The 26,210-nt window shown below is 45.1% G+C and overlaps 1 protein-coding gene across 2 annotated transcripts in view; it reads right to left on the bottom strand.

The window, feature by feature from the left end:
- Positions 1 to 26,210, bottom strand: part of SLC4A11 (solute carrier family 4 member 11) — a 97,522-nt gene that overhangs the window by 66,401 nt on the left and 4,911 nt on the right. For both annotated transcript variants that reach the window (XM_063335877.1, XM_063335879.1), the window contains exons 2-3: positions 17,699 to 17,749; positions 5,872 to 6,024 (exon numbers count right to left, since the gene is read on the bottom strand). In XM_063335877.1, the coding sequence (XP_063191947.1) occupies positions 5,872 to 6,024; positions 17,699 to 17,749 (204 nt within the window). The remainder of the gene's footprint in view (positions 1 to 5,871; positions 6,025 to 17,698; positions 17,750 to 26,210) is intronic.

The following is a 26,210-nucleotide window of genomic DNA, read 5'->3' as shown; positions in this document are numbered from 1 at the left end:
TGGCTGGGCAGGTGAAGGACTATCGCCTTGCACTTCTCTCTGGCCATAGGGGAGGAATTGGAAAGAGAGGCGGGCAACACAGACAGACTGACCAGAGCTCTTGCACCGGGGCAGGGACAAGATAAGAGTGCTGAGTGCTGTGTCATTTGTCACACCCCCCAACGCCTCAGACATGCACACACTATAAGAGCAAATTTCTTATTTTTTTTCCTTCCAAAACTGCTTCAATAGGTTTTGTCATTAAGTTTGAGGGGGGGGAAGAAGGTGTATTTTTTCCATGCCAACTGGAGGGACAGGGCACTCAAAACCCTGGGGAAAGCTGCCCTGAAGCAAACCCAAGATGAAGCACCTAGAAGGGAGAACACTGCCTTCGTGCGGAACCACCCACACTACTCAACCCCCCTGCTGTCCCCGCACCTCCCTTGGCTTCGTTAAGCACCGCTTTGAAAACACCCTCGCCAGGAAATTCGGAGGGAGGCCATCTCCCCCCGGCACACAATTGGTGTATCCACTTTCCATTAGAGTATAGGAAGCTTCAGGAGCCCAACATCCCACGCTGACATCAAACTGCTAAAACAGGAGTTATCAGATGGAACGCGTGGGTCAGCATTGTGCCTCGAGACATAAAAAGGACCTTGGTATTAATGTGAGGAAATGTGACTATTGTGTGCAGAATGATACCCATTCAGGCCCAGACCACTTGTCTCTGGACGCTACTCTCTCTGGAATATCCTTGGCGCCAGCATCTAGCGTTTCTCCTCGTCCCCTTAAAGAAAAAAGTCATCTCGGCAGGGGCTGGGCCATGAGTTAGAGCACCATGTTTTGCTCGGAGCAGCAGCAGCGGGCGTGCACGTGTGTGCCTCTGGAGCGGATTACAGGAAACTGTTGATTCTCTGTATCTAGGAATGATCAGTTGTCCAGAGGGTGGAACAGGCTTTAATTTCTCATGAAGCGTAAATCGTGTTCTGTTATTTCCCCCACACACCCTGACAACAAAGCCACATCCTGCTTTCCGATTGGCTTTTTGCTGCCATCAGGATTTTGCCTTCTTACCCCCAAAAACTGCTTCAGGCACCTCTCTGTAGCTAAAACCACCAGTACAAGCATCAGCTCTAAGTGGCAAAGCCTACTGCAAAAGTTGAGCAGCTATAGCTCCACAAATCCCTGATAAATTGCACCCAAGTTTAGGAAAAAGTCCTGTGCAAACCCCGCTATTGCAATCTGGAGAAAGGAGGAGAAGGAGAATTGTTTTAAAATCCCAAGCTACAAGAACGAGGTCCAAAGAATTGTTTTAAAACCCCAAACTGCAAGAATGAGGTCCAAACAATGAAAATATTTGCCTGGCTGATTTAAGGGAGCTGCCAAGAAGATAAGAACACTGCAACCGACAGCAAGGCTGTTACCCTGCACACTTTGCAGACCCACTGAAACAAATAAGGTTTGTGTTGCCTGTCTGCCAACTTTAAGGCTCAACCTGAACCAAACTGCTGTATTCATTTGCAGAGATTTATTTTTAAGCATGCTGCAGATAAAGCAGCAGGTGGTTGAATCCCCTAGTTCAATGGTTCTATGACAGGCTGAAGGGATGAAGGCATGTACACCTGCAGCCCAGGCTCCAGAGGGATTTATGGAAAAGCCCATGTATAAAACGCAAAAATACACTCAGTTTCACATCCAGATAGCACTAAGACAGAAGGGTTAATATACTTCTAGACAGGTGAGAGAACAGGAAAGCAGTTGTAAAACCACGTATGAGCCTGCAAGCCACTAAACAACTAACATGGCAGCTATGAAATAAGCAGGGCTTGTAGCACACCAGTCCGGAGAGGAAAGAGCCCCCTGCCAACTGCATGCCAAACTCACTGATGCTCCTCATCCTCTCTGGCATGAATTCCCAGGGACCAGAGCATCAAGCTGGATTGCCTACCGGCAGCACAGAAAAGAATGTCCCTGCTCCTGTTCTGGGGGGCTCCCTCTCCAACCTCTGGCAAGGGTGTCAGGGAAAAGGGATCTCATTTGGGGCAGGAATGCAGTACTGACTCCAGCAAAAATACATACAGCAGGGCACAGACCGTGCATTTTACTTATACACATTTATTTTGACTTAAGTACAAGTCTCAGTCTCTCTAAAAACCATCCTGATCTTTCCCCCCCAAAATGCAGATCCCAGGTCCAAAAGCATGCAGCTTCAGATAAAGACCCACCACCATGTTGGAGCTATTAATATTTGCTGAAAACGGGCCTTGCCACCAAAACCTAAGCTAGAAGGATGACAGGCAGAAGAGAATAAAAAAAAAAAAGCTTCTCATCAGGTACCACAAAGAAGCAATAAAACACCCATGAGAAAGGACCCAAGCATCAAGACTGAGAAGCATTTTAGTGTCTGGGCATCTGCACTGATTTGGGTTCAGTATTCCATGCAACAGCAGCCAATATTAATTAAAACAGAGACAGGCCATACCCTTAAACCCTAGATTTCTTCAAGCTATCCTGTTTTATACACATCCGTGCGCACACAGCCCAGCATTTTATGACAACGGTTAATTGTCAGAATTTTATGGGCTGTGCTATGTTTTGTTGGCTCAATGTTTAATCCCACGCAGTGATCTTTTTAAAACAGAATTACAGTAAAGTGCATCCAATTATGCTCATAGTGAGTTGTACATCCATCACATGGAGATTAACAGCTCGACAGGATGATGGCAGAGCTGTCACTGTGTCTGTAATTCCACTTACATTGCCTGCCAGCACCCAGGCCCTAGGGTACCAACTCATCCCCTCCCCAGATGGGATTTTTGGATCTTTTAGGTGGGCAGCAACCTCACAGCAGCTTACCAGAAAAGATCTCCAGCAGGAGAGAATCTAGAAACCACATACAGCCAAGACACCGAGCTGTGACAACCAGAACAGGCATGCAGAGGCTCACATATCATAGAGCAGCTATTTATCTTGTTTCAGGTCACCTTAGAGGTCTTTCCTGCTGGGCATAGAGCAAATGCATTTTGTGCAGCGAGTGCATTTCACACTAGGGAGCAAATCAACACAGGCAGCACTGGAGAACCCTCTTTGCAGAAGATGGCCCATGGTCAGTCCCTCTCTGGCCACACGGCAACCGTCCAAGCCCCAGCAACTGTTGCAATGAGTGGCATGACACAAGAGGGCAATATCGAGCCCTCTGGCACAAGGAGGCCTTTCAGCTCAACAAAGGTTTCACCCAAATTCAAAAAAGCAAGAAAACGGGATGGGGACACAAAAATGTCATTCCCACGCTTGCTTTTCCACTGTGTTTAAACAGCACCAGAGGATCTTGTAGGATCCTGGAGCACTAGCTCCCCTTGGGGGTTGGAGATGAAGTGTTTGGGGGAATATCTTTCATTGCCTGGACAAGACCCGCTTTCCCCCCCTCCCCTCTCTTTTCAGCTTGTCTTGCTGGAGACAGGCACTGCAAGTGCTCATCTCCACAGTTCTGTTCCAGGCATGCAAAGACTGAATATAAAAATGAAACAACCAGAGAGCAGCAGCAATGCAAGGGCATTTCTGAAAAGCGTCCCCTTGTAGAAAACAAGGAACAGTACACTCCCAGACATACCTCAGCCACAGCATAGTTAAACCTCATTTCTGGAAAGAGCTTAGGAAACTTGTGAAGAGGGTATTTTTTTTCAGCAATTCAGACTACTTTTTTCAGAAGAGCTTAAGAGGCTCATCTCAGCCACTTTCAACCACCTGAGGACTCAGCTGTCCAGGAGGATCAGCTATGCCCTGTGCAGCCAGAGTCTGATTCAGTATGTATAAAATCAACTCTGGAAGATGCTTCATCAAAACGACCTCTGAGAAAGAGCTGACAGCCTAGATGACTCAAACCCCGGAGAGTCTGAGGAATCCTATGCCTGATGATAACAGGGAAGAACCTGGATTTTGGTTACCTGGACCACTTTGATGCTGTCATGGGAAAAAATTAAATCTCATTTCACACCTGCCCTTATTGAAAGTCTGGACTTTAGTTCTGCCTGAAGCCCGTTTTTAAGACTTCTATCCTCACATTTGAAAGGGGACTCCAGTACATCAGAAGTCCATTTTCCCTTAAAAATCCTAAGCATCTCAGCTGAAGAAAAAGGATACAACTAATACCACCACCAAACATCAGTGCTTGAGGGAAATAAGGAGGCCTTTTTTGTCCTGTTTTGAATGGAAGGGAAAACACTTATGAAAAGCCCAGGAGGACACACAAGTCAGCTTCTTCCAACACAGAAGAATCCACAGTACTTGCATTCCTCATCCCCAAACAATGCACCCCACGGCATTAAACCCAGACTTGTCATAGCAGAGTACAGTTCCCCTTATATCTTTCAATTAAGATGGCATTTGTAAAAATGCAGGCTTGAAAATTGCTAGATATTTTTCTTAAGTTAAAGTCACTGCTCAAATTCAAAAAGTAGCCTTCGAGATAGTCAGAGGTCCAGGCCATGCCTATTCTGCATTGCTGTTTCAAGTAATTGCTCACTATAGATCAATTGGGATTTGCTTGTAATCTAAAAATAACTTTGAGCAAATTTAAAGGACTCTGTGATACTATGACGCCAAGGATGATCCAGAGCCCTTGCATTTAATTTCCAAAATAGTCAGTGCCCACACAGGCAGGCTTCAGTCTGCCTCCAGCTGCCAAGATGAAACCCAGACTGTTGCCGCGTCCCAGAGGCTGCATTTTCCTAGGCACATACCACTAAAGCCAGGTTTTGCTAGTCCTCCTCCTTCACCATTTAGCATGTGCCTTACAGAAGATGTTAAAATGGTGGGCTAGAGGCAAAAGCAACCTCTAGAGCAATCGAGGGATTTAATTCCTCAATAGCAAGCATTTTAGATATATATCTTCACAATTTGTGTTAACTAGGCTGTTTGAAAGTCCCTTCCATCTCGGTCCCCATGTTGGACAAAGTTTCTAAAGGATGCTGGCTTGGCAGGGAGAGTACACAGAGAGGAGTTTTGAGCAGACACGTCTATCTGCAACATGACTGCACAACCACTTCCTCTGTGGCCACTTGGCCTATACGAACGAGCCAAGCCACCACTCAAAGCTGACACTGCGGCTGCCTGAGGTTGGAAGCCCCAGGGGTGCATTTCGCTGGTGGGTTCACCCCCAGGCCCACACAGCACTGCAGGCACCACAGCCAGCAAATGCCATCCTGCTCCCCCGCATGAAGCTGCCTTGTAGCAGGCACAGATCCCAGTAAAGCATACCTGGGGGCTCTCGGCGCTTGGGCCCTCACCTGGAGGGAGTAGTTCGTATTCCTAAACAGAGCATGACACACAACAGCACTTCCTTGCACTGCAGATAGAGCTGATTTTCTCGTTTTTCCTAGCTGCTTCAACACAGCAGGTATAGGGGTTGCTTGCCTCTGATAAAACCCAAAAGGCACACCTCCAGCCCCAAAAGTCCCTGTACACTCTTCCCTTGTCAGCTGCTGCAGAGAGCAGCAACTGACCCGAGCAATCTACAGCTCCGACTCACCTCCAGCATTTCAATTAAGAAGTGATCAAAAAAAATAATTCCAAAAACCTTGGGAAGCCCCAGAGCCACGTTCAAGTTGTCTTACAGGGACTAACATGCATCAAGAATCACAATTTCTCCCTAAAAACTACTCTCATCCAGCAACAGCAGCGAGAGCGACAGCAAGGCTGCAGGCCCCAAAGTTGAGGCCTTGGTTTACAAGGGGAAGGAAAAAGGAGTCAGGAATGCTTCATACAGATGGCTGAAGGACTGCTCGGCAACTAAACTTTTATTAGGTTTTCCTAAATACAATAAGAAACCCCTCCAAGATTTCGCAGCGAGCAGCAACAGTGCCTCGCAGCTCCGTTTTGGGGGGCAGCACTCACCGGTGGCGTTTGGCGGCACCTCCAGGTTGACGTTGACGAAGAAGCGGATGCTGTCCCCCGAGACGATGGAGGAGTTCACCGCGTCGAAGAGCTCCTCACCCGCCGTCTCCTCCTTGGTCTCGCAGCCATCGTCCGTGTCACACTTGAGGTACCCTGCCAACGACATGCGGAGGGCAGTTAGCAGGGCTGTGGGGCCGGGGCCAGCGGGCTGCAGGCATACCCACCCATCATGGCCGCCGAAAGCTGCAGCAAGGCCTCAGGAACACCTGGGGCCTTTGCCAGGGGCTTCTCTTATCCCCTCGCCTGGTGAGGGGCTCAAAATTATAAAGCAATCAGTTCTGGCACATTTTGGGTTGGCCTCAGGCGTACATCCAAAGGGTCGCTCTGGAGCCTGGCCAGGCAACAGCACAGGCTTTGCCCACCAGCCTGCTCACCGAGCCCATGGAACGAGTGGCAGACCCAAGGGGGCACGCCTTGCTCCTCTCAGATCAAAAGAAAGCCAGGATGAAAACTCTTACTGGAAACCATATGAAAACCACCAAGCGGCAACCCAGAAGCAAGAGCTGCCACAGCCCCAGCCCACCCCAAACGCAGTGTGCGTTCATCAGCTCAAGTCAGCGGCAGCACAGCCGTCTCGCTTGTGGTTCAGCAATTTGAAACTGAAGAGGGGGGAAAGGAAAAAAAAAAAAGATGTTTCCAAGGAGACACCTGATATGGACAGACAGACCCACAGCTCCCCAAGGGGCAGAGGAGCAGGTCACAGGAGGCAGCAGCACTGAGAAAGCGAGACAAGTTTCTTAATTACAGCAGGCAACTCCTTAGCCTTTCGCAACGCTTCTAATTAGAGTTTAACCTAGCCTCATTCAACAGCAAGCTGGTTCACTGCAACATTTTATTATGAAGCAGCTGGAGGACTCTTGTGGCATATTCGTGTATCATGTTTAATTAGGAGAATTAGGGACATTATAGAATGTCAATTTTTACATTACCAGGATTATTCAGCAGCTTCTACCCATCTTCTGACAAGTCTTTTATGCCTAATTTGAAGCAGGAGGGATATATTTCATTAGCTTGCTTTAGGCACTATGGCAAAATGAAAAGGGTGAGCTTCAAGGCAAAGGCTTGAATGGAAACTAAAATATTGATGGCTTTTTTTACAGCCTCGTATAAGCAAATGTAGAAGCAGCAGCAGCTAAGAGCAGCACATGCAGTCTCAGAGGGATCTCAAGCCAACAGCTAGCCGCCACAAAAAAAACAAGCCACAAGCAGGGAGGCCACAAACAGGAACTCAGCAACTCAGGACAGGGGCTGCAGCGCTTCCTGCTGCGAGCAACATGCCAACGGGTGCTCAGCATCTCCCCAGGAGGGCTTGGAGGGTGCTAGGGGTTCAAGCCTTCAGGTAACTTCTGAGCTGCTTATCTGAGGCATGGAAAACCCAACAAAAAACTCAGATTAACACCCCTCTCCCAATCTCTGCCTCCTTCATCTACCCGCTTGACAGGAATAAATGTGAATTGGTCCTATCAGAACTACTTTGAAGGCTCCAAAAAGCTGCTGTCCCCAACCAGCCTGCCAGACAGCCATCAAAACACACCAAAGGTGCTGTCCTCTGCTGCTGGTGGAGCTTAGGCAGCTGTCTCCATCCCTGCATGATGGAAACTTGTCCAAAACAGACAGAAAGCAAGGTAAAGAGCATACAAACATAATGCCCAGAGTGAGACACTGAAACAGGTTGCCCAGGGAAGTTGTGGATGCCCCATCCCCGGAAATGTTCAAGACCAGGCTGGACAGGGCTCTGAGCAACCTGGTCTAGTGGGAGGTGTCCCTGCTGGTGGCAGGGGGCTTGTAACTAGACGATCTTTAAGATCCCTTCCAACCTAAACCATTCCATGATTCTATGAGTATCATGACACTGTGGGCACGACCAGGTATAAAACATCCATAAAGCAGCTGACATATGATAGGACTGAGGGACAGCCTGTGTCTTGGAGGGACGAACAAGAACTAGGCAGCATTGCCTGGTAGTTTCAGAAGTACCACAAAGCCCCAGGCAAGCATCTTAATCACAAGCAAAGGGTTCGGTTTCTCTGATATGCACAACAGACAGCATAAACTCTCCTGAAAGCAGAGCACCCACCAGTGCTGACAGCCCCCTCAATGCCACCTTGGGCCACCCTGCAAAGCAAAATCAGCCTGAGACAGGCTAAAAATGATGATCCTGAATTTTCCATTTCAGCCCCCAGTAAGTTGTCACAACAGGTCCACGATTCTCCATCCTTCCCACTCAGTGGGGCGGACAGGAGGCACATAGGGGCAGGACAGTTTGAGCCCACAGCTCAGAGAACATCGTTAAGGTTTTCCCCACTGTCCTAATGCAATTAAGACATAGATGGGTAAAAGCCAAGCAGGGAAAACTATTTATTCACTTCCCAAGCCTACTCAAACTGGCTTGATGAGCACAGCAGTGGTGAGCCCTGAAAACGGAGCCGGCTGGAGACAGGGGAGAAGAAGCACAGGAGCTGGAAGAAGGGCAAGGGTGGAGTAAGATCAGAGGGTTGGGCAGAGGTCAGCGAGGACTCTGGCAAGAAAAGCATCCTCTGTTCCTCCGTCTTTAGGGGAGGAAAGAGCAGAACAAAAGGCAGCCGAGCCTCATGTCCCTTGGGCAAGGGACGGACAAAACACTCAGCTTGCAAATAATCCCAAACCTGGGCTGTACAGGAACTGCACTCCCGGGCAGGTGTCTGCTTTGTCACTAAACCACCCCAAGGCTTCAAACCACTCCTGTTTTGAGTCCTTCAGCCTATTAGTCTGCCAGGCATTTTAAAACACGAGCAACTTCTGCCTGTCAAATGCAGGGTCACCTCGAGGTAAGAAGATGAGCTGTGTGCATGGCAGATGCACCTTCCCTTCCCTCTGAGCATGGCTCAATAGCTGCCTCCAGCCCTGGCAGCTGTTTTCCCCCGCCATCGCCTGATGATCGCTGAGTGCCAACCCTGCTGCTTGAAGGGCAGCAGATGCCACAAGCAACAGCAGAAGTTATTCAGCTCCTCTGAAAGTTTGATTGGTGTTTTGCATAAGTTCAGAGTAAGATCTGATGTGGCCATAGCACACTTTGTGTAAATATCAATCAGATTTCCATATGGAAGCAGAGTCTCAGTAACACTTCATAGCCTGTGCTATGAGCAATTGCTTCAGGGAGGTGAAAGGAGGTGTGGGGGGGTCTTGGACACCTCTGCTTACTGCCTCAAATTGGCTGTGGAAGAGCGCAAGATCTCCAAAATGGTGCCTCCCCCATCTCTAACACTTCATATATGAAGGCAGCATTTGCTGAAGCACCATGAGCTACATGACAGGGTGAGTCAGACCTCTGAGCACAGGAAGCACCACTTCAGCCTGAATTATGGTCTAAAACACTAAAGAAAAGCAATTTTGCTGAGTAGGTGGCCAGAGTCAGGAACTGAGTTAAGGTTGGCTGAGGAGATCAGAGCAGCCCCTCCTGCACATTAAAGCTTGTGGTCAGGATGATTCCCTCTCAGTCTACCCTGCAGGACTCATAGCAAAGAGCAATAAAAAAGCATGAAAAGTGCACAAGGCAGGCACAATCCTTCAGTACTGCAGGAACAAAATCAACTTCTCATCCTGTGCAGCCATAAGTAGCAAATGCCTTGACCCTAAGTCCTCCTGTACCTCAGCCCATCCTATGCCACATGAAAATAAGCCATCCCCTCATTTTATGCAGGTGCTGGGAAGAAAAGAAAAAACATAATTAATGCAATTTCTCTAGCCATTCCCCTCTAGAGTATCACCCCTTCCCCTGTAATTCATACCTGGCCCAGGCCTACCTTGCTTTAATATCTCAATATCCATCTCCATCCTTCTCTCCTTACTCTCATCACCTTCTCAGATCCACTTCACCTCCCCAGTCCTGCTGCTATCAACCCACACACAACTCTGACAAGGTGCTTGCCCTGCAGCTATTTTGCTTTTGAGATGAGTTTTAAGAGCCCAGGGCTCTGTCAGAAAGCGCAGTGAATTGAGCTGCAACAACCGGAGGTGGCATTACCTCTCCCTCTGCTGCCTTAGTGGCACCTGGCAGCTGCAGCTGGGGTAATAAAATCAGCAGAGTAGTAGTTAGCAAGAAGCACAACTTCAGCCACATCATGTATGTTCCCTAGAAAAGCTTAATTGCTCCGTGGGAGCAGCACTCACAGCCCAGGGGCTATAGACTTCTCCAAGAAAGCCAAAAATCTTAATCATCAAACTCAATTTCCTGGGAGAAAAGCAGCTATATTACTAACAACATCATCTCACATCCCAGGTTATGAGACTTATGCCAGACACAGCCCCAGCATAACCTCTCGGTGTGCCTCACGGGAGACAAAGCCAATTGTGTTATTTTAATCAACACCTGCATCTGCAAGCATGCACACTAACCAGGATTGCAAACGCATCTATGCGCACTTTGCTGCAGACTCAGTTCAGCACAGCAAGCCAAAGCATCTAAGGAGTTTTTGGGGGGGAGAGTGGGCATTTTTCCTTTTGGTATTACCCAGATGTTGCACAGTTGTGGGCATATGCATGCTACATCAATTTTTTGTTTAGGCAGATATATTGCTGCTACTGTCTTAGCAAAAGTCACATGGATGAGATAAGGTACATATCCATATAGCAAGATTAACAGGGCAAAATAGGAAAGCTAAGATCAAAGCTTGTGAAAAGTTATCGACCTCTGCCAAGTCTCTGCAAAAAAATACTGCCTTTATTCTCAAGGACCACATATGCTACACTAACACTCCAAATAGTCAAAGCAGTTTTCTGGAAACCACTGATTTTACCCTCAACTTTCACAGTAGCTTACACTACAAGTCTGGAAAAGTGTTCTCATTGATAGCACCTGCTTGCACAGCAATGCCTATTCCCCTCAGCCAAATCCAAGCCCCAGCTTCCCAAATCATGGGGTGCATCTGCTCTTTTTCAGAAGTGGTAGTTGCCCCCTCCCACGATGTCTCTTCAAAAAGCCAGAAAGCTAAAGTTAGATTAGAAGAGTTCTCTTGAGCTCACATGACTGGCAATCCAACGCTATCAGCAAATTATGCTAAAAGCCATCTCAGATTTCTCAAATGAGTTTAGGCACACAAGGCAGAAAACTGCAGGACAGTCCTTTTTACTGGTTTTGCAGAACAGCATTTGTGGCCACCTCACCAGAACATGGGAGCAACAGTATGCAACGTGCTCCTGCCAGATTCAGCAGCCTCACACACTTCACCCTGGGAGAAAGAAGGGCTTTCCTTCTAACATCACTGCTTTAGATATTTTTGCCACTGATCCTGATCAGAAGTGAAGTCCAGCGGTTGGCCCCACTCTTAGCATTTCAAGCCATAAACCTCCCAGCTCTGCTGCAGTCAGTCAAGTGCAGCAGTTGGCAGGTTCTTGTTTTTGAAAAACCCAAGAGCTATTTGCACCCACTTTCTCAGAAAAGTAATATGTCAAGTACAAAAGGACAACAGGAGCAATAACAACAATGTATATTCAATAGCTTTTAAAGGCAAGGGGGCATCAACTGGGATATTGGCATTATCCTAAAATCAGGTCTGGTTCTTTGAGCATCCCAATGCTCAGCTGTAACTTAGTATTAAGGAACTCAAGAGAGAGAATTAAGCCCTGTATCTGCCTAAAAACTAGTCATGATACTGGCGTTAAGTTAAAAAAAGTCAGCTTTATCTGATTTTTCCACCCGTGGATCTTCAACTTGCTCTAATCAATAACAGACACTATTTTTCAAGAAAGGCATGAACTTTTAATTAACCTGAGCTAAAGTGATCAGCCTGAGCTTTAAGCTATCAGAGTGCTTGCGTTGTTGCCCAAGTACTGCAGGCTTGCAGATTCACTGCGTCACTGAGAAAATACCCAAATCCCCAACATTGGGTGCAAAAGGAAACTCAATTAATAATGGAGTCTCCACCTCCGTTTTGACCTTTACACTCTGCACAAAAACATGGACTCACGTTGCCTCCAAAGGTTAGATAACCTTACAGTTAGTTAATATTGGCAGGGATAAAACAATTGAAGGATTCAGGAGAGACTAGGAAGAACTTTGTACAAGTGTTATCAGTTCCCCAATCTGCACGGTATTTTAGAAAAAAAGAGTTTAAACAGCATGCCACTCTCACATGCTCAACCAATGCAAGCTTCTGGTCTCATCTCATATGCTGATTTCAGCATAATCACCTACTTACCAAAATAGCTCTCTGTTTTCAGACAAAAAAAAAAAAAGAGGGCAATCGTATTGGTAGAGCAGTATCTTTTACGTAAATATTTGCCTAAATTTTACATGTTCCTGCTGAGGTTAAACTTCAAAGTTTGGGGATTACTTATTGTTTTGAATCACAAGAGTCTGAAAAGCAGTGGAAAAGAATTCCTTCCTTCCCAACAAATTATTCCATTTCACAGACAAGAACAACTAAAGTGCTGTAGCCACAGAGCAATACCCTCTGAAGGCTGCTATCAAGACACATTTTGCAAAGCTGTCTCCCACAAAATTAAAAATTTAAGCCACGCTGATTAAATAAAGCAGTTCTACATACAGCTGGATGCTTGCTAGAATTTTAAGCTTTTCCTTTCGTTCACAGTTGAGAGATTCCCTGGCAAGGCTCAGTGTTTTTGTCCTAAGCAGATCTACCCATCCTGTGGCAGGCAGCCACGTGGACATGGTTCATGCCAGCCCAGGAGAAGACAACTGGGGAAGGAGGGGTTGTCCACAGACTGTTGTTGGACTGCTGAGGGTTTACTGCTGACAACTAGTTGACAAGAGCTTACATTCCCATGCTTTTGTTTGACAACCTCCTTTATTAAGCCAAATGTTATGGGTTGGAACAGGTAGACTAATGACTTCTATAGGTCATCTAGATGGGGTTTAGGGAAGCATCCTCCAATCCTAGCTCCTCCACAGGTAGCTTACAGGGCAGAAGAGCTGGGGAAGTGTTAGGTGATGCTTCTTGGCTCTTGAGCAGTCATTGGGAGCCCATCAGATATGGGTTTGAGGCCTTTTCGAGTAATGACCACCTGCGATGGAGATATCAATGCATTACCTAAGCTTTCAGAGTGCTTCAAGACAACAAATTAAACCACAACCTCTTCTTGCATAAAAAGAGATAGGAAGTGTCTAGCAGGTGAGCCACCAAGACCAGACCTGCATCCTTTAAGTAACAGATCCCTCCACTATTGGCCAGCCATAACTTCAGTCACATGTTTTCAACCCTACTTCGAGTCAGTCTTTTGTCATAAAGAGCCAGATGGAAACATAAAGTTTCCCCTGCCACTTCAGCAATAATTCATAACAGAACTGAAAGAACTGATCTGCTACAAAAAAAACCAACACAACAAACACCCAGGCACTTTTGAATTAATTCCAGTATTGTATTTTGCAGCCAGATTTCTAGGAAATGTTGTGTATAATCCAAGTAATTCAGTGGGGCTTTGTTTTTATTTTTTGTTTTGTTTTTAACAAAACACAGCAGCACGTGGAATTTCAGTTCTGTACCAGAACCCACGGAAATCAGGAGTGTTCGTTTCATTATAGGCCTCCTGATAGACACTTCTCAGAAATAAAAACCTGCAAGAGACCTGCAATTCACCCCCTTGGGCTCTCCATAGGTAGCAGTAGCGCATCTCCTGCTGGTAAACTGGGCATCTCATCAGGGGAAACCCATTGCGAAAGGATTTCTTTCACAAAGACATTTAGATTAATCTCCTAGTTCAGCAAACAATTCCAAGACAGATAAAGACAAATTTAAAAAAAGAAAAAAAAAAACACAGCACACATACCAAACTGAACTGCAAACTGAAAAACAAAAACAAGCAGATAAAATATATCCAAACATCCCAAGCCAGGCTGGGGCCTTGGGGCCCTTCAACACAACTGCAATTTATTGTGCCAGCAAAACCAATTAATAAGTCAGAGGAGACCAAGCAATGAGGGATTTGCTCTGGAAGACAAAAATTTGTGCTGCAATATCTGTTGAGCCAGCTTTAAAACAATGCAACAATTCAAATATCCCCAGCACTATACCGGGACTCCTTCCTTTGGATTTCGTAAGAGGAACTAGAAAGCCTCCGGTTTTGTGTTTTATCAGGGAAAGTTCTCGGGTCAAGTAAAAAGCTCATCGTACATCGGCAGAGTTCAATCACTTGCAGCTAACCCCAATGCCTTTAGAACTAATCCACTTGTAGCAGGCACTGGATACTCCCCCAAAACCACCACGGAGGGTGCAGGAGGCTGACAGCCAAGAGACAATGTGGGGCTTGATGAGTAGTTGTTCTGAACATTGATTGCCGAGCTGCATTTCATCAGGACTCCAATTATCTTCAGGTTTAGATTGGGTCTACACAATCATCTCATTAGTCACGTAAATTTGCAAGTAAGAAAACTCATTTGACAAAACAACCTTGCTGTAGATTCAAGTAACTTAAACACACAGTGGGCTGGGCTCATGGGGCGGGTAGGGGGGACAGCAAATATTACTGGGCCATGCCAGATTTTGTTCATTTGGTTGTTCCACAGACTCAGAAGAATGAGTAAAAACATGGATCTTCATCGGCAAGATATGTCAGAGGACAACTATTAAAACTGACAATACACATGGATTGAAAACAGAACATGGCTAACAGCTGCCATCGTACCTGCTGCCACTGCACTCTCCATCAGGAACTTCTAACCAGGCAGGCAAATTTATTTCCTTATTTTTCCCTCTTAATGTTGCCTCTACAGAACAAGCTACTAAACAGATTCCCCCCCTCCCCAACTCCTCCCCCAGCAACAGTGCATGTATTTACTTTCTGCAATGCACTAAAGGCTACAAAAGTGGTCTTCAGTCAAGTTCTTCCAGCAACAGGGGAAAACCAGAGCGTGCTAGAACTCGTAGCTAAAGAAATGAGCTCCTTCAATTAACTTTCCAGATTTTTAGCCAGTTAAAAAGTTATCAAATAGGTTAGTACATGGTTGGGACTGTAACAACCCTCTGAGTTTCCAGAATATTTGTATATTAACATTCATCCACCAGAAAATCCTTCCTGGGCTTTCCTCAGCAATTAACAGAACAACAAATTATTAAATACTTCATTAAGTTCTTACGCACAGTAAATATCTAGGAGAGTCTTACAAAGCACTGTTCTGGTGCTGCAGCCAAGATTACCCTCACTACAATGGTTTAAACTAAAACTGAAGTCTCATCTTTTAAATTTTAGCATTGCTGTAGCTGCTATTGAGAACATAACAAGGCTAAGAAAAAAGCTGGCAGAGACAGACACAGTCTCTGAACAGAGACTCAGATGTGGTCAGAAACAAAAACATCCTAATTACTAAGGATACAGAAAGCCATATGTATATGCAAGATCTCAGGAGGAGATAAGGGAAAAAGCTCGACTGTGCAAAAAGCAACAGTATCAAAAGATGTTTCTCTACGGAGAAAAGGGAAAAATGTAAGCGCTAAGGGAACCAACAGATAAGGTTTATTTTTTCCTTTGCCCCCCCAACACACAGCTTAGGAGAATTTTTATTTTTATTTTTTTATTTTAAAGGTGGGGCAAGGGCATCTCTTGGCCTCTGTAACGAGCTGGGAGATCTGAACAAGTGGTTCCAAGAAACAGCTTAATGATTACGCAGCTCCGTTTCAAAACAGGTAGTTTTGAAACTATGTGAAGAGGTAACTTCTTTCTCTACAGCTTCCTCCAGCTCTGATTAAGTTTTTGGGTAAGTCTTCAAGAATCCGAGTGCATGAAACTTCCGTACAGAGAGCCAAAGCACCGCTTCACAGAAGGATGTGAATCTGGCAACTCCCAAGATGTGCTGTCCATATATTCTGTGCAGAAGCACACAAGCCCTCAGTTAAATCAGGCAGTAGAAGGTGACTCATCACTCAACAGCATCTGAACTTTTTAAAAAGGTCAGTTTGTAATAAGGAACAAGAATGACAGCAGATTTGAGCGTGAAATAGCTAAGAAATCAACTGTATTCTCAGTTACAATTAATACAGCCCTCAATACCGCATGCAGGTTGAAGAGAAGCTTGCAAGCAACCTTCCCTCCTTCCCCCAAACACCATGCAGAAGCGTAACAAGAAAGAAGCATACGCAGTTACATGAAGTCCCTAATGGTAGCTCTAAGGTGCCATCTCCTTAAGACAAAAGAGGAAGCTGAGTAATAACACAAATAGGGCAGAAATAAGTGCTCGCTGCCATGGCACCAAGTTGACAAAAAAGCATATCTCATAGGAGAGCTTTGCACAGGAAATTCCACAACTACAAACATGTGCTCTAAAATCATCCAGATATCTGCTTTTTTTGTTGTTCTGTTTGGACAGTTTGAGGAAGACAAGCCATTGAGTCCTGGAAGGGGGCATGTAGACCCTTTCCACATAAGATGCTAGGACACACAGCTGTGCTTGTGCTCCTTGTGGCAGGAGGGCTTGGGATGAAGTGGCACTAGACAACAGCCACCTTTGTCCTTCCTCCAAATCATACAGCAGCATTTCTCACCAAGCCCTTAACACTCCTCTCAGCCAGAAGTTGGAGGCTTAGTCATCTCTCCAGGTCCCAACCTGGATCACCCCAGTCCTTAAGAAAGCACCAACCACATCCCAAGGGGCCACAAGCCAGCCAGGGAAGGTAGGAGCAGGGCTACCCAGACCTCATGACTCACATGACCTTGGAAAACATGCAAATACCAAAGAAATAAAACCTCCCTGACATTAGGCATAATTTCTGCCCTTCTGCAACTCAATCCAGCCTTCAGAAAAGACTTCTTACTAGAGATGAGAGTACTTGCTTCCAGTTTCATCCTTTTACTCCTAGAAATTGGCTCTATAACGCTTTCAGAGAAGGCAAGCGAGCCAGTGCCAAAGGAAGTGCTGTCAATAGCAATGTTGGATCTACTGCAGCTGATGTCTGGTAGACATTCAGCTTCCCATTCCCAGATGTTAACGTAAGACCTGGACCCCTGGAAGAAGCAAGATCATCCTTGTGACAGCTACAAGCATCTACAGGCCTAAATAATAGAGCATTTTAGTCTTCTGCTCTCCCAATTTGGAAGTCATGAATACTCCAAGCATTGCACCTTCTCCAGAACAACAAGTCCCAGGCCCTTAGAGACTACATCCTGAAAAGGCTGCTCTTAAGTTGAACTCTCAAGATAATCTCTTCCTAACAAGCCCCGTATATGCTATTTCTCCAAAACCAGTAGAGAACCTGGGACCTCATTGCACTTCAAGTCTGGCTGTACAATACTTTGGCCTTTTACAAGTACGATATCTCTGAGAGCTCTGCCGCCTTTGAGGCAGATGATACAGGTTTCCAAATGCCACAACTTAATCTTGCTTCAAAGAAAAATCTTACGGAGCACTTTGGACTAAAAGATGCATTTACCAGAACCATCTAACATTTGCCTGATGGTCTTTGGCAGGATGTCTCTACAGGGATTTGACACCTACACATCATCTCCACTCCAGAAAGACAAGCAAATACACCTGCCAGCCTGTATTATAGGAAGACATCGTGAAAGAACTTGAAAAACAAGGAGCCACCCAGAATAGTCACTGATGACAACGTGAAGATAATTATTTACTGCTTTGAATATCTAGAACATCTACAGGATTTAAAAACGCAGAGTCTGCTTCCAGTGCAAGATTACACAATTACTGTGTAAGACTGTCTCTGCATGCTGCTTAAGCTAAATGGGTTTTCTATCACTTGTTTCAAGTTCTCAGCTAACCCTGTAGTGCAGCTCTCCCTCCAATAAGGCGATACTATGCACAAAGAGGTCAAATAATACTTGCCACTCTCTTCAAAGAAGTATCCATTTCTTGACATCGCTGCTGGTGGGGACTCTAGAAAGACAGGAAAAAAAGGAAACATAAGAATCAAGACACTGAATGCTTTCACCTTACTGCAAACCTGGATTACAGCAGAAAGTCAGACCAGGAATACTGCAGGCATCAGATCTTCCTGAATGTGGCAATTTTAACCTTTTGTTTATTGACTTTAGCATTTACCAGAATGTCCTATACAGTCACAGCTTGAAGAGAGTTAAGCAGTCTCAGACATCCTGAGCCAGGACCACAAAACAGCAAGACTAAAGGATTGAGACAAGCCCGATCATCTCAGTAACCTATCAAACCTGAACAAGTGCATCCAAAATAATAAGAGCTAAGCATCTATGAGGCTTTTATAACAAAATACAAACCATAACGAAGTCCAGGTTGTATCTCACACTCAGATAAAAAGAACCACTTTATTTTAGAAGAAAACAACTCAATTCAGATGAGAATGGGATTTCACATCCTATTCTGCTACTCCTAATCATTAGGATATCCCAAAACAGTGCTTGGCACTTGAAGATAAGCACCAGAACACCAAAGCCTTCCTTGGCCTGCTTCCTGAGCAGGGGTCCTGCAGCAAACACCATCTGTGCCAGCAGGGGCTCATGAGGAAGCCACAAATGGGAAACGATGCTGACCAAGAGCAAACCCACAAACACAGCAGCACCAAGACCAAATCACCATGAATCATTATGGAACATATTTTATTTGTTAGTGAGTCAGTTCTGCAATTAACTGCTGGCAAATTGAGTATTTACCATGCAGAGATGTTCAAACATCATAGGAGCACCTGCTTTCAGGTGTGATCAAAGTCTGGTACCCAAGCCCAGCCTGGCTGTTTTTAATACTAACAGTATTTGACAGTTCAGACTGCGTGGGCTGGAAGCACCAGCTTTTCTGTACAGGTGCATGTCCTATTTTACAGTGAGCTAACAGAGCTCTTTATTTCAAGCCTTGAGCAAGAATCACCAAAGCAGTCCCTCAGAAATCCGCTACTAGATGCTGCCTCTTTATGTGCTTCTTCCCAGCCAAAACGCAATCAGAAAGAGGAATAGATTTGCTCTGTCTTTCCCCACTTCATTAGGCTAATCAAACATTACCTACGCAAGCCTGAGAGGAATTTGGGCCAACAAGGAAAGAGGTTTTGCCTGCTTTATTGTTCTACAGATTAGGCTTCCTGCTTTTCGTTTGAGGTATGAGACCGTTTCCCAAAGACACTTTCTCTACCCCATAACTTTTGACTTACAGGTTACATACTTCCCCCCGACACTGTACAGTGTGCCACATTTTCAAGCATCATAATTCATCCTAGTCCATTGGGAGCCTTTGTGCACGAGACGGATACAAGTCACAACACTGACGGCAGCACCTTCCAGCCCTAACACTTATCACAGCCCCACGTGGATCAGACCTTTCACAGCAGATAGCATCTGGCTGCACAGGTTCCTGGAGGGACACCCTGATGACCATTAAAAGAAAAACCACACAAACCCGAGGGCAATTCAAGTGTCTGGTCCAAGAGAGAAACACAATGTTCTAAAGTTCATCCCAGAACAATGGGTTGGAGGAACAAATGAACCGAACCGTGGCCAAGGGGCACCCATTACACGAGTCAATTGTTTCCCTCCACCTGGAAGGGAAGGAGAAGATCCATCCAGACTGATTAGCATGCTAATGATCAAAGGAAAGTTTTTTAAAGAGGCTCTTATTGTGTAATGATTGCATTTACGTATTTCAGAGAAACAAACAAAATACGCCTAGGCAGACAGATTACCCAAGGAACTGACATTCCCAGCAGGATGGTATATCAATTTCTCATTTCTATTATGGCTTCTAAGGGAGCCTGAAGCAACTTGTTCATCCTTCACTAGGCAAAAATGAGACACTGTTTGCTTTTTCTTTAACTGAACACACCTATTTCTATGGGTTGATAATGCCTAATGAACAGGAATTCAGAGTTGGTTGCTTTCTTTATTAGAAATACCTTCTAACTGCAGCATTCCGTGGGTTGACATTGCACCTTTACGGGAGACTCTGCTTTGGTTGCTGCTTGGACTAGGCATGAAAAGGGCAAGGCTGGGGTATTACAACAGGTAGTGCCATTTCATTAGGTGGCACTCATTCCTCTGAGTCACTAATGAGCGATAGTCCCCTAGGCAACATGCTCAGGCAATTATGTTGGAGGTGCTGTTTTTTCAGATGAGTCATAAAACAGAGGTCTTAACCTTGTAATTAAAGATGCAATGGCACGTTTGGGAAAAAAAAAAAAAAAAAAAAGAGTCAGGCGTTCACCCTACTATGTCCTGGCTGAAGTCCAGCCCTGGTAATTTGTCTTCTCCCTACGTAATACTGTCCCATAGCACCAATGGGATTCAGACTTCAAAACAGTTTTGTTGGAGGCTTTTGAAAAGTTGTTACAACCCCCACGGAAGGGGCTACGCACATTGACATCAGGCACGGTGTGTAACATGCTCATGAGGTAAAAGGTGATGGGGGTGTTTGCACAAGTCCAGACACACACAGGGAGCTATGGGACTAGCTTAAAGGTCAAGACATTAGCAGAAGTGGAGGTAGGAAGGGTAAATCGGGGCTACATCATCTGCATCTCTTGCGAATCTCAAGAAAGCAGCATCCATCTAACTTTTTTAACTGAGCAGAACAAAGGAGACTGATTTGGGTGAGAGGGCAATTAATATCTTTTCTCCTTACACACCAGCCCCCTTCTTCCCATAGTTCTTCAATCATTTTATTACAAGCAAGTATAGCTTATGTTTATGGGATGCTAGCTAAGGACAAGGCTAGCTACACTGTGCTTAAGTGCATACTCAGCAGCAGTCAGCAAGGCAAACAAACCAGCAGGCTCCACATGCCTCTCCCTCCACACAGCTTATGGGATATTAATATCCAAGGTCTCAGCTCCTTAGTCATGTTTTGCTGAAGACAGGAGCAATGGGTTTGAGTTGTGCAGAACTGACAGCAAGGCAGAGTCCTCTTTTCTGTACCAACATGGTACATACCCATAGCCTGACACACACACACCAACCTGTATTTCCTCTCCCCGTCTCACTCTCCACTCTCACATCTCCACTCTTGAAAAAAAGAGCTTAACCAAGGGGCACAGTTATAAAACACTGCAGTAATCAATGCAATTGTGCAGCTTAGGGAAGCCTGGGCAGGCATGTGAGTTTCCAGGTACATTAGAGTTCAACATTACAAGGCTCCAGGGTTTGCCTGAAGTTGCAGAAGTGTTTCCATGAAGTATAAATCAGCCCCTGCACCAGCCTTCACAGGCTAGAGGAAAAGACTACTGTCTGGAGAGGACTTTTACCACAGGGTGGGAGTTTCCCCTCTCCACACCAGCACACCACTTCCCTCAGATCCACCAAACGCATGTTGCTAGTTCCTTTCCCCCAGGTTTTCTCTTCCAGATTTTAGCAATTAAAAAAAAAAAAATGCAACCAAAGCAATATCAGCAGGACATAAGGTCAGGCTTCTAGAGACAAAGATGGAAAGCAATACCCTGAGGAGCTAAGATACACAACACAGCAAATTCACTCTTGTACCTCTAGTATCTCTCAGAGAGGCCTGTGTCCTCTCTCTCCAGAGTCTGCTTTCTCATCCAGCACCTACGAGGACAACCAGACTCTCCAAATTGCTCTCCCAATCCAAAAAGGCAGAACAGGATACCATCTTCTGTTATCTGCCAAAAAGCATGTGGTATAGCTCTTTTGACAATTTAAGCATTCCTCTTCATTTTTAAGAGTTAATTTACTCCAGTAAATAAGTTTCTACTGCCACCCCACCTTATTCCCTACAGGGAGGTCTATTAGATGAGACTAAATTGGACAGGCATTAAAAGTGTCACCACCTAGTTGCTTTTTCAAAGAAGAGATTCTGACTAGTTTCTCATCACTTTGAGCATTGAATTCAAAGGTAAGAGTGAAGAGCTGAAGCACCAAAGTGCTGCAGAATGGAAAACAAAGCCTATTTTAGTAGGCTCAGGCATACAGATTAAGATTTCAGAAGTCACTGCCATTTGACTTGAAGCTATTGCAGTGACTCCAAGAGCCACCAAGGGGGAGGTATATGAAGTTTACTGCTTAACTGGTAGGACAACCAAGTTCGCTGTAGTTTGAGGTGCTTGGTCTTAGGACAAGGACGAATCAAATGATCTGCAGTGGGAAGTATCAGAGCAGAAGTGGGTACACTTCCTGATTTCTTACATTCTTACCATTTTTACATTTGCATTTAACAACAGAAACAGACAAAACCCTACCATGCCATCCTCCATTATTAAATTCCTGTGGGAAATGTGTCTCAGATCTAATAACCCATTTTAACTCTCTTGTTTTAAGGTTAGTAATAAGTTCTCTTGAGCCTTGCAATATTAGCGGATTACAAATAAAAACACATTCTCTGGATACTTCAGTAACTCAATTACAATGTTCTGCTGCTGGCATCTTCCTAGTAAACAGCCCTCCACAGCACAAGCCTTATACTGAAGCAAAACGTAGCTCTCTAACAGGTTTTCTACAAGCAGTACTTACAGACTTCGGCTTTTATGACTCCCCTCCAGTAAATCTTTCCAAGTTCTAGTGTCTTAATATTTAATTGGAGTTTACTTTGAGACAACACCATTTTGAAAGAGTTATTGGAAAGGTACTGCTCTTGCGTTGTCTCTGAACATAGGCAGCCTGTACATCTGGAGCATTTTGTTACCCCATAAGTACTGATGGGAAAACATTGGGTACCTTCATCATCTCTTACTAAGGGCGTACTCCAATTTCCTCAAATTTCCTCAAATTTCCTCAAATTTGAGGCGTACCTCAAATTTCCACCACTTTCTTCAACACTGCTTTGCTGAAACCAAAGATGTTTCTGAAACTCATCAGTAAATGCAACATCTTGCCCTAAGGTTAATAAAGCAAAACACTTGAGCCTCTGAGCAAGAGCTTAGAACAAAAGTCACCTGTTCAACTGTAAAAGCTTTTAGACTTTCCCAGTTTCCTCCCATGAAGAATTACCAATTCTCAGCATGACAGAATGAACTGCCTAGTTATCTGAAAAAAAAAAAAAATCTACTTTCCAGAAGACATTTAGGGCTTTAGTTTTGAAGCAAGGTTTTGGCCACTTCAAGCTGACTTTCAGGAGTTTGCTAAAAGTGTCCATCACTACTGTGAAATAGTTGGGCACCAGCTTCCCTGCATGATGGGGAACATTGCAGTCGGTCACACTATCTCAAACGGATCCAGGGCCAAGTCCAGCTTGAACAAGTGTATTGTCTTATCTAAGATTTAGAACTGGGGAAAGATGACAAGGCTACCCCTATCCAAGGCTCTATCAGACCTGGTATTTAGCATTAAACTCTGAGCTCGCTCTTATTCTTTGTTCTCTCCACCCCACCATGAATTAACATCACAGGACAAGGGATTCTGCAGCAGCAGAAGTGACCAGGGAGCTGCACACAGGTTCATACAATTTGGGACAGTGGGAAAGCCACAATTCATGTGCTTCAGATACCTAATAATCAAACAATGCTGCTCCCCTCCTCCACCTAAAGTCAGCAGAAAACCAGACAGACTTAAGGAGGGGGGGGAATCCCAAAAAACACACAAGGAATAATACCCCAAGAGAAACCCGTAGGAGAGAACTCTTTTTTTTTTAATTATGTGGAGCATTGACTGCTGAAAGGAGCCTGCAATTGAGTTTAGAAGTCTCTGTATGCATCAAGAGCTCAACAGCAGGAGGATGAGGAAGCCTCAAACTCCTTTCGTAACACAACTGCATCACCACATAAGAATAGGGAAAGATCTCAACAGCAAATCTGAAAACGCTGACTAGCTGATCAGTTCCAAATATATCAGTATTGCAGGATCCTTCCACAGGGCATCACTTGTGCTCTTAAAACATGAGATTTTTGGCCGTTTTCAGGAAAGAACTCAGCAGCAAGGTCTCCTCGTGGAGACATTTGCTGCACATTATTTAAAACCACCCAAGTCAGCAAGAATGAATGGACAGCAGCATGCAAAAAGCTATTTTGCCTTAATTTACCACTTCTCATTTCTATCTACACCTTAAGCAGCTGGTCCCTTACTAGAGCCCTGCATACTTCAACTGGAAAATGCTGGTAAAAGCACAGCCCATACTGGCACAGTGAAAGATGAGAAGCATGCCCCAAGCTGCTGTTTTAGGCAATAACAGTTGACATACAGGACAAGAGCTTGGGTTTTTACTTGTTTTTCCTCTACACCTAGAGAGGCGTGACAAAAAAAACAAACCACACAAGTCAGGGTTTCAAAACCAATCACTGTAATTCAAGGAAGTGTAAGAGGAGTAAGGCGTGCTTGTTAATACTTAGGCAGGAAAATGCCCGGTAAATACAGTGTATGAGCACTGTTGCCTGTGCCAAGGCCAAATGTAGACCTTTCCCCAGAAAGCACCAGTTTGTATTGATAAAGGCATAAGAAAACATAATAGAAAAAAACTCAAGAGGGGTAAAAAGACCTTTTTTTAAGTCATTAAATGGGAAATATCAGCACTGTTATGTTCCAAGAAGCTTTATCTTTAAGACATAGAGTCAAGATCAACCAAAGGACTCTTCTTCACTACAGCTTTAGAGCCTCTCTCCCCCCTGCAAGCACCACGTGCTTTCTCAGTGCAGACACACATCCATCCACATACTAGAGCCCTATCCCTCCTCAACTTATCCTTTATTCATCTTAGTTGCACAGCTGCAGGGAAGGGCTAAGCACAGCCCCATGAAAAGCTACCCAGCTCCACAAAGGACCAGCTGTGTTCCTCCTCACCCCAATTACATCCACATGCCCATCATACATGTCTAAATACCTTCCTAATACTGCTTTCTATGACAGTATTTGAAGAGTAAAGAGCTAGCAACGTACCAGTCATCATGGTGAAAGCCTAAGGGCACGCTCCAGCCAGTACCCATGGGAAGGGCAGACCCCCCTTCTGCCTACATTTCCCTTCTGCACTGCTGGCCCCCACCCCCCCACCCCCCTTCTCAGGTTATCCTCCTCCTCACAAAGCTATCAAGCCTTTGAAAAACACAGCCAACACTGAAGGATGGACGAGGGGCTCATCCCCACATGGCATGCCTAGAGGTTTAATGCAGGTAAGCAGTACGGCTATACCAACAGGCACTGGCACCACTTTGTAATAAAGCAGGGACTTTTTTTGTTGGAGAACTTTACCTAAATGGGTTGACTAAAACACCAACTGTGTGCAAACACTGACAAGAAATCGACTTTTGAGGTCTGAAAAAACAGTCCAGAAGACAGCCGTGACCCAGGAAGATTTAAATATACTCCAAAACCTTTCACCTTGGTAAGCTTTTAGAAGACGATAAAGCATTGGCCAGAGCACACACTGAGAAGATGCGCTTAAGTAGCCCAATCCAATGGCAAATTGCTGCTTTAGCCAAGAGACTCAGACCTGTAGGACGCAAGCTTTACCCTCCTTATCTGTAGACATGGCCAAGTCCTCTAGCGATCCTTAAAGAGGGTGTTTCTGTTAGTGAAGAGCACTTTTAACAAGTTATGCTTAACATCCTTTTCTTGCCACAGAATTGCATAGACACATCACTTGTCTACCCTGCCCTCCTACTAGAAGTAGTATACCTGAACAATTTTTACCACCTCTTGGCCTCCCACAAGGTTTCATTTCCCAAAATTCCCAGTTTTAGGACTAAGAGGTCCAGATTACCAAAACTAACCATCTCTAACACCCCTGGGAAGTATCCCATTTCTCTGATTTTTGGAGGATGCAACACTAGCCCTCTGACATTTCCTAGGCTATCCCATGGTGCACTAGTCATACAGCTTTGCTCCATGGATCTACTTAAACTCTCCATCGCAGTGCAACCACCCCGGCATGCCAGTCCCAGTCCAGGCAGAAAACACAACTTTATAGCTTTGCAACTCAGTAGGCACTGAAGTGTCAAATCAAGGATTATATGCAAGGAGCACATATCCCTGATGAAGGGAAGTGGTGTGAGGAGGTCTCAAATCATGCCACGGTCACTCTGGTAAATGAAACCCCAGAACTAATTTTCACAATCGCTGGCTGTGAAAATAGAAAGCATCATATTGAAAGGATAGAGCAGGAAGCGTCCTCCTGCCTGCGCACTCCCAAGCAAACACACACCCACACACAAGCTCAGGGATCAGACATGTCTGCTTTCAAAGCATCTTCCTCACTGCACTGAACAATTCCCCTCTTCATCCCCTCCCCAGCTTCCTCTAGAGCACCTGCCACAATCAAACCATCTAATAAAAGATCGCTGGGTGCAGCAGTGACAGCTACCAGAGACAACCACCCCCCCCAAAAAAAAACCAAACAAAAACAACTCATGCACACTGAAGGTTGGTGGTGTCAGCAGTGCTTGGATTTACCAGCAGCACCAGGCTGTCACTGTTGACTGTTAGGTTGACTCATCACAATTTAGCCCACC

The sequence above is a fragment of the Chroicocephalus ridibundus genome, chromosome 5 (assembly GCF_963924245.1).
Source record: "Chroicocephalus ridibundus chromosome 5, bChrRid1.1, whole genome shotgun sequence".
In the NCBI taxonomy this organism is placed as follows: Eukaryota; Metazoa; Chordata; class Aves; order Charadriiformes; family Laridae; genus Chroicocephalus; species Chroicocephalus ridibundus.
This window is presented reverse-complemented; position numbering and strand designations above follow the sequence as displayed.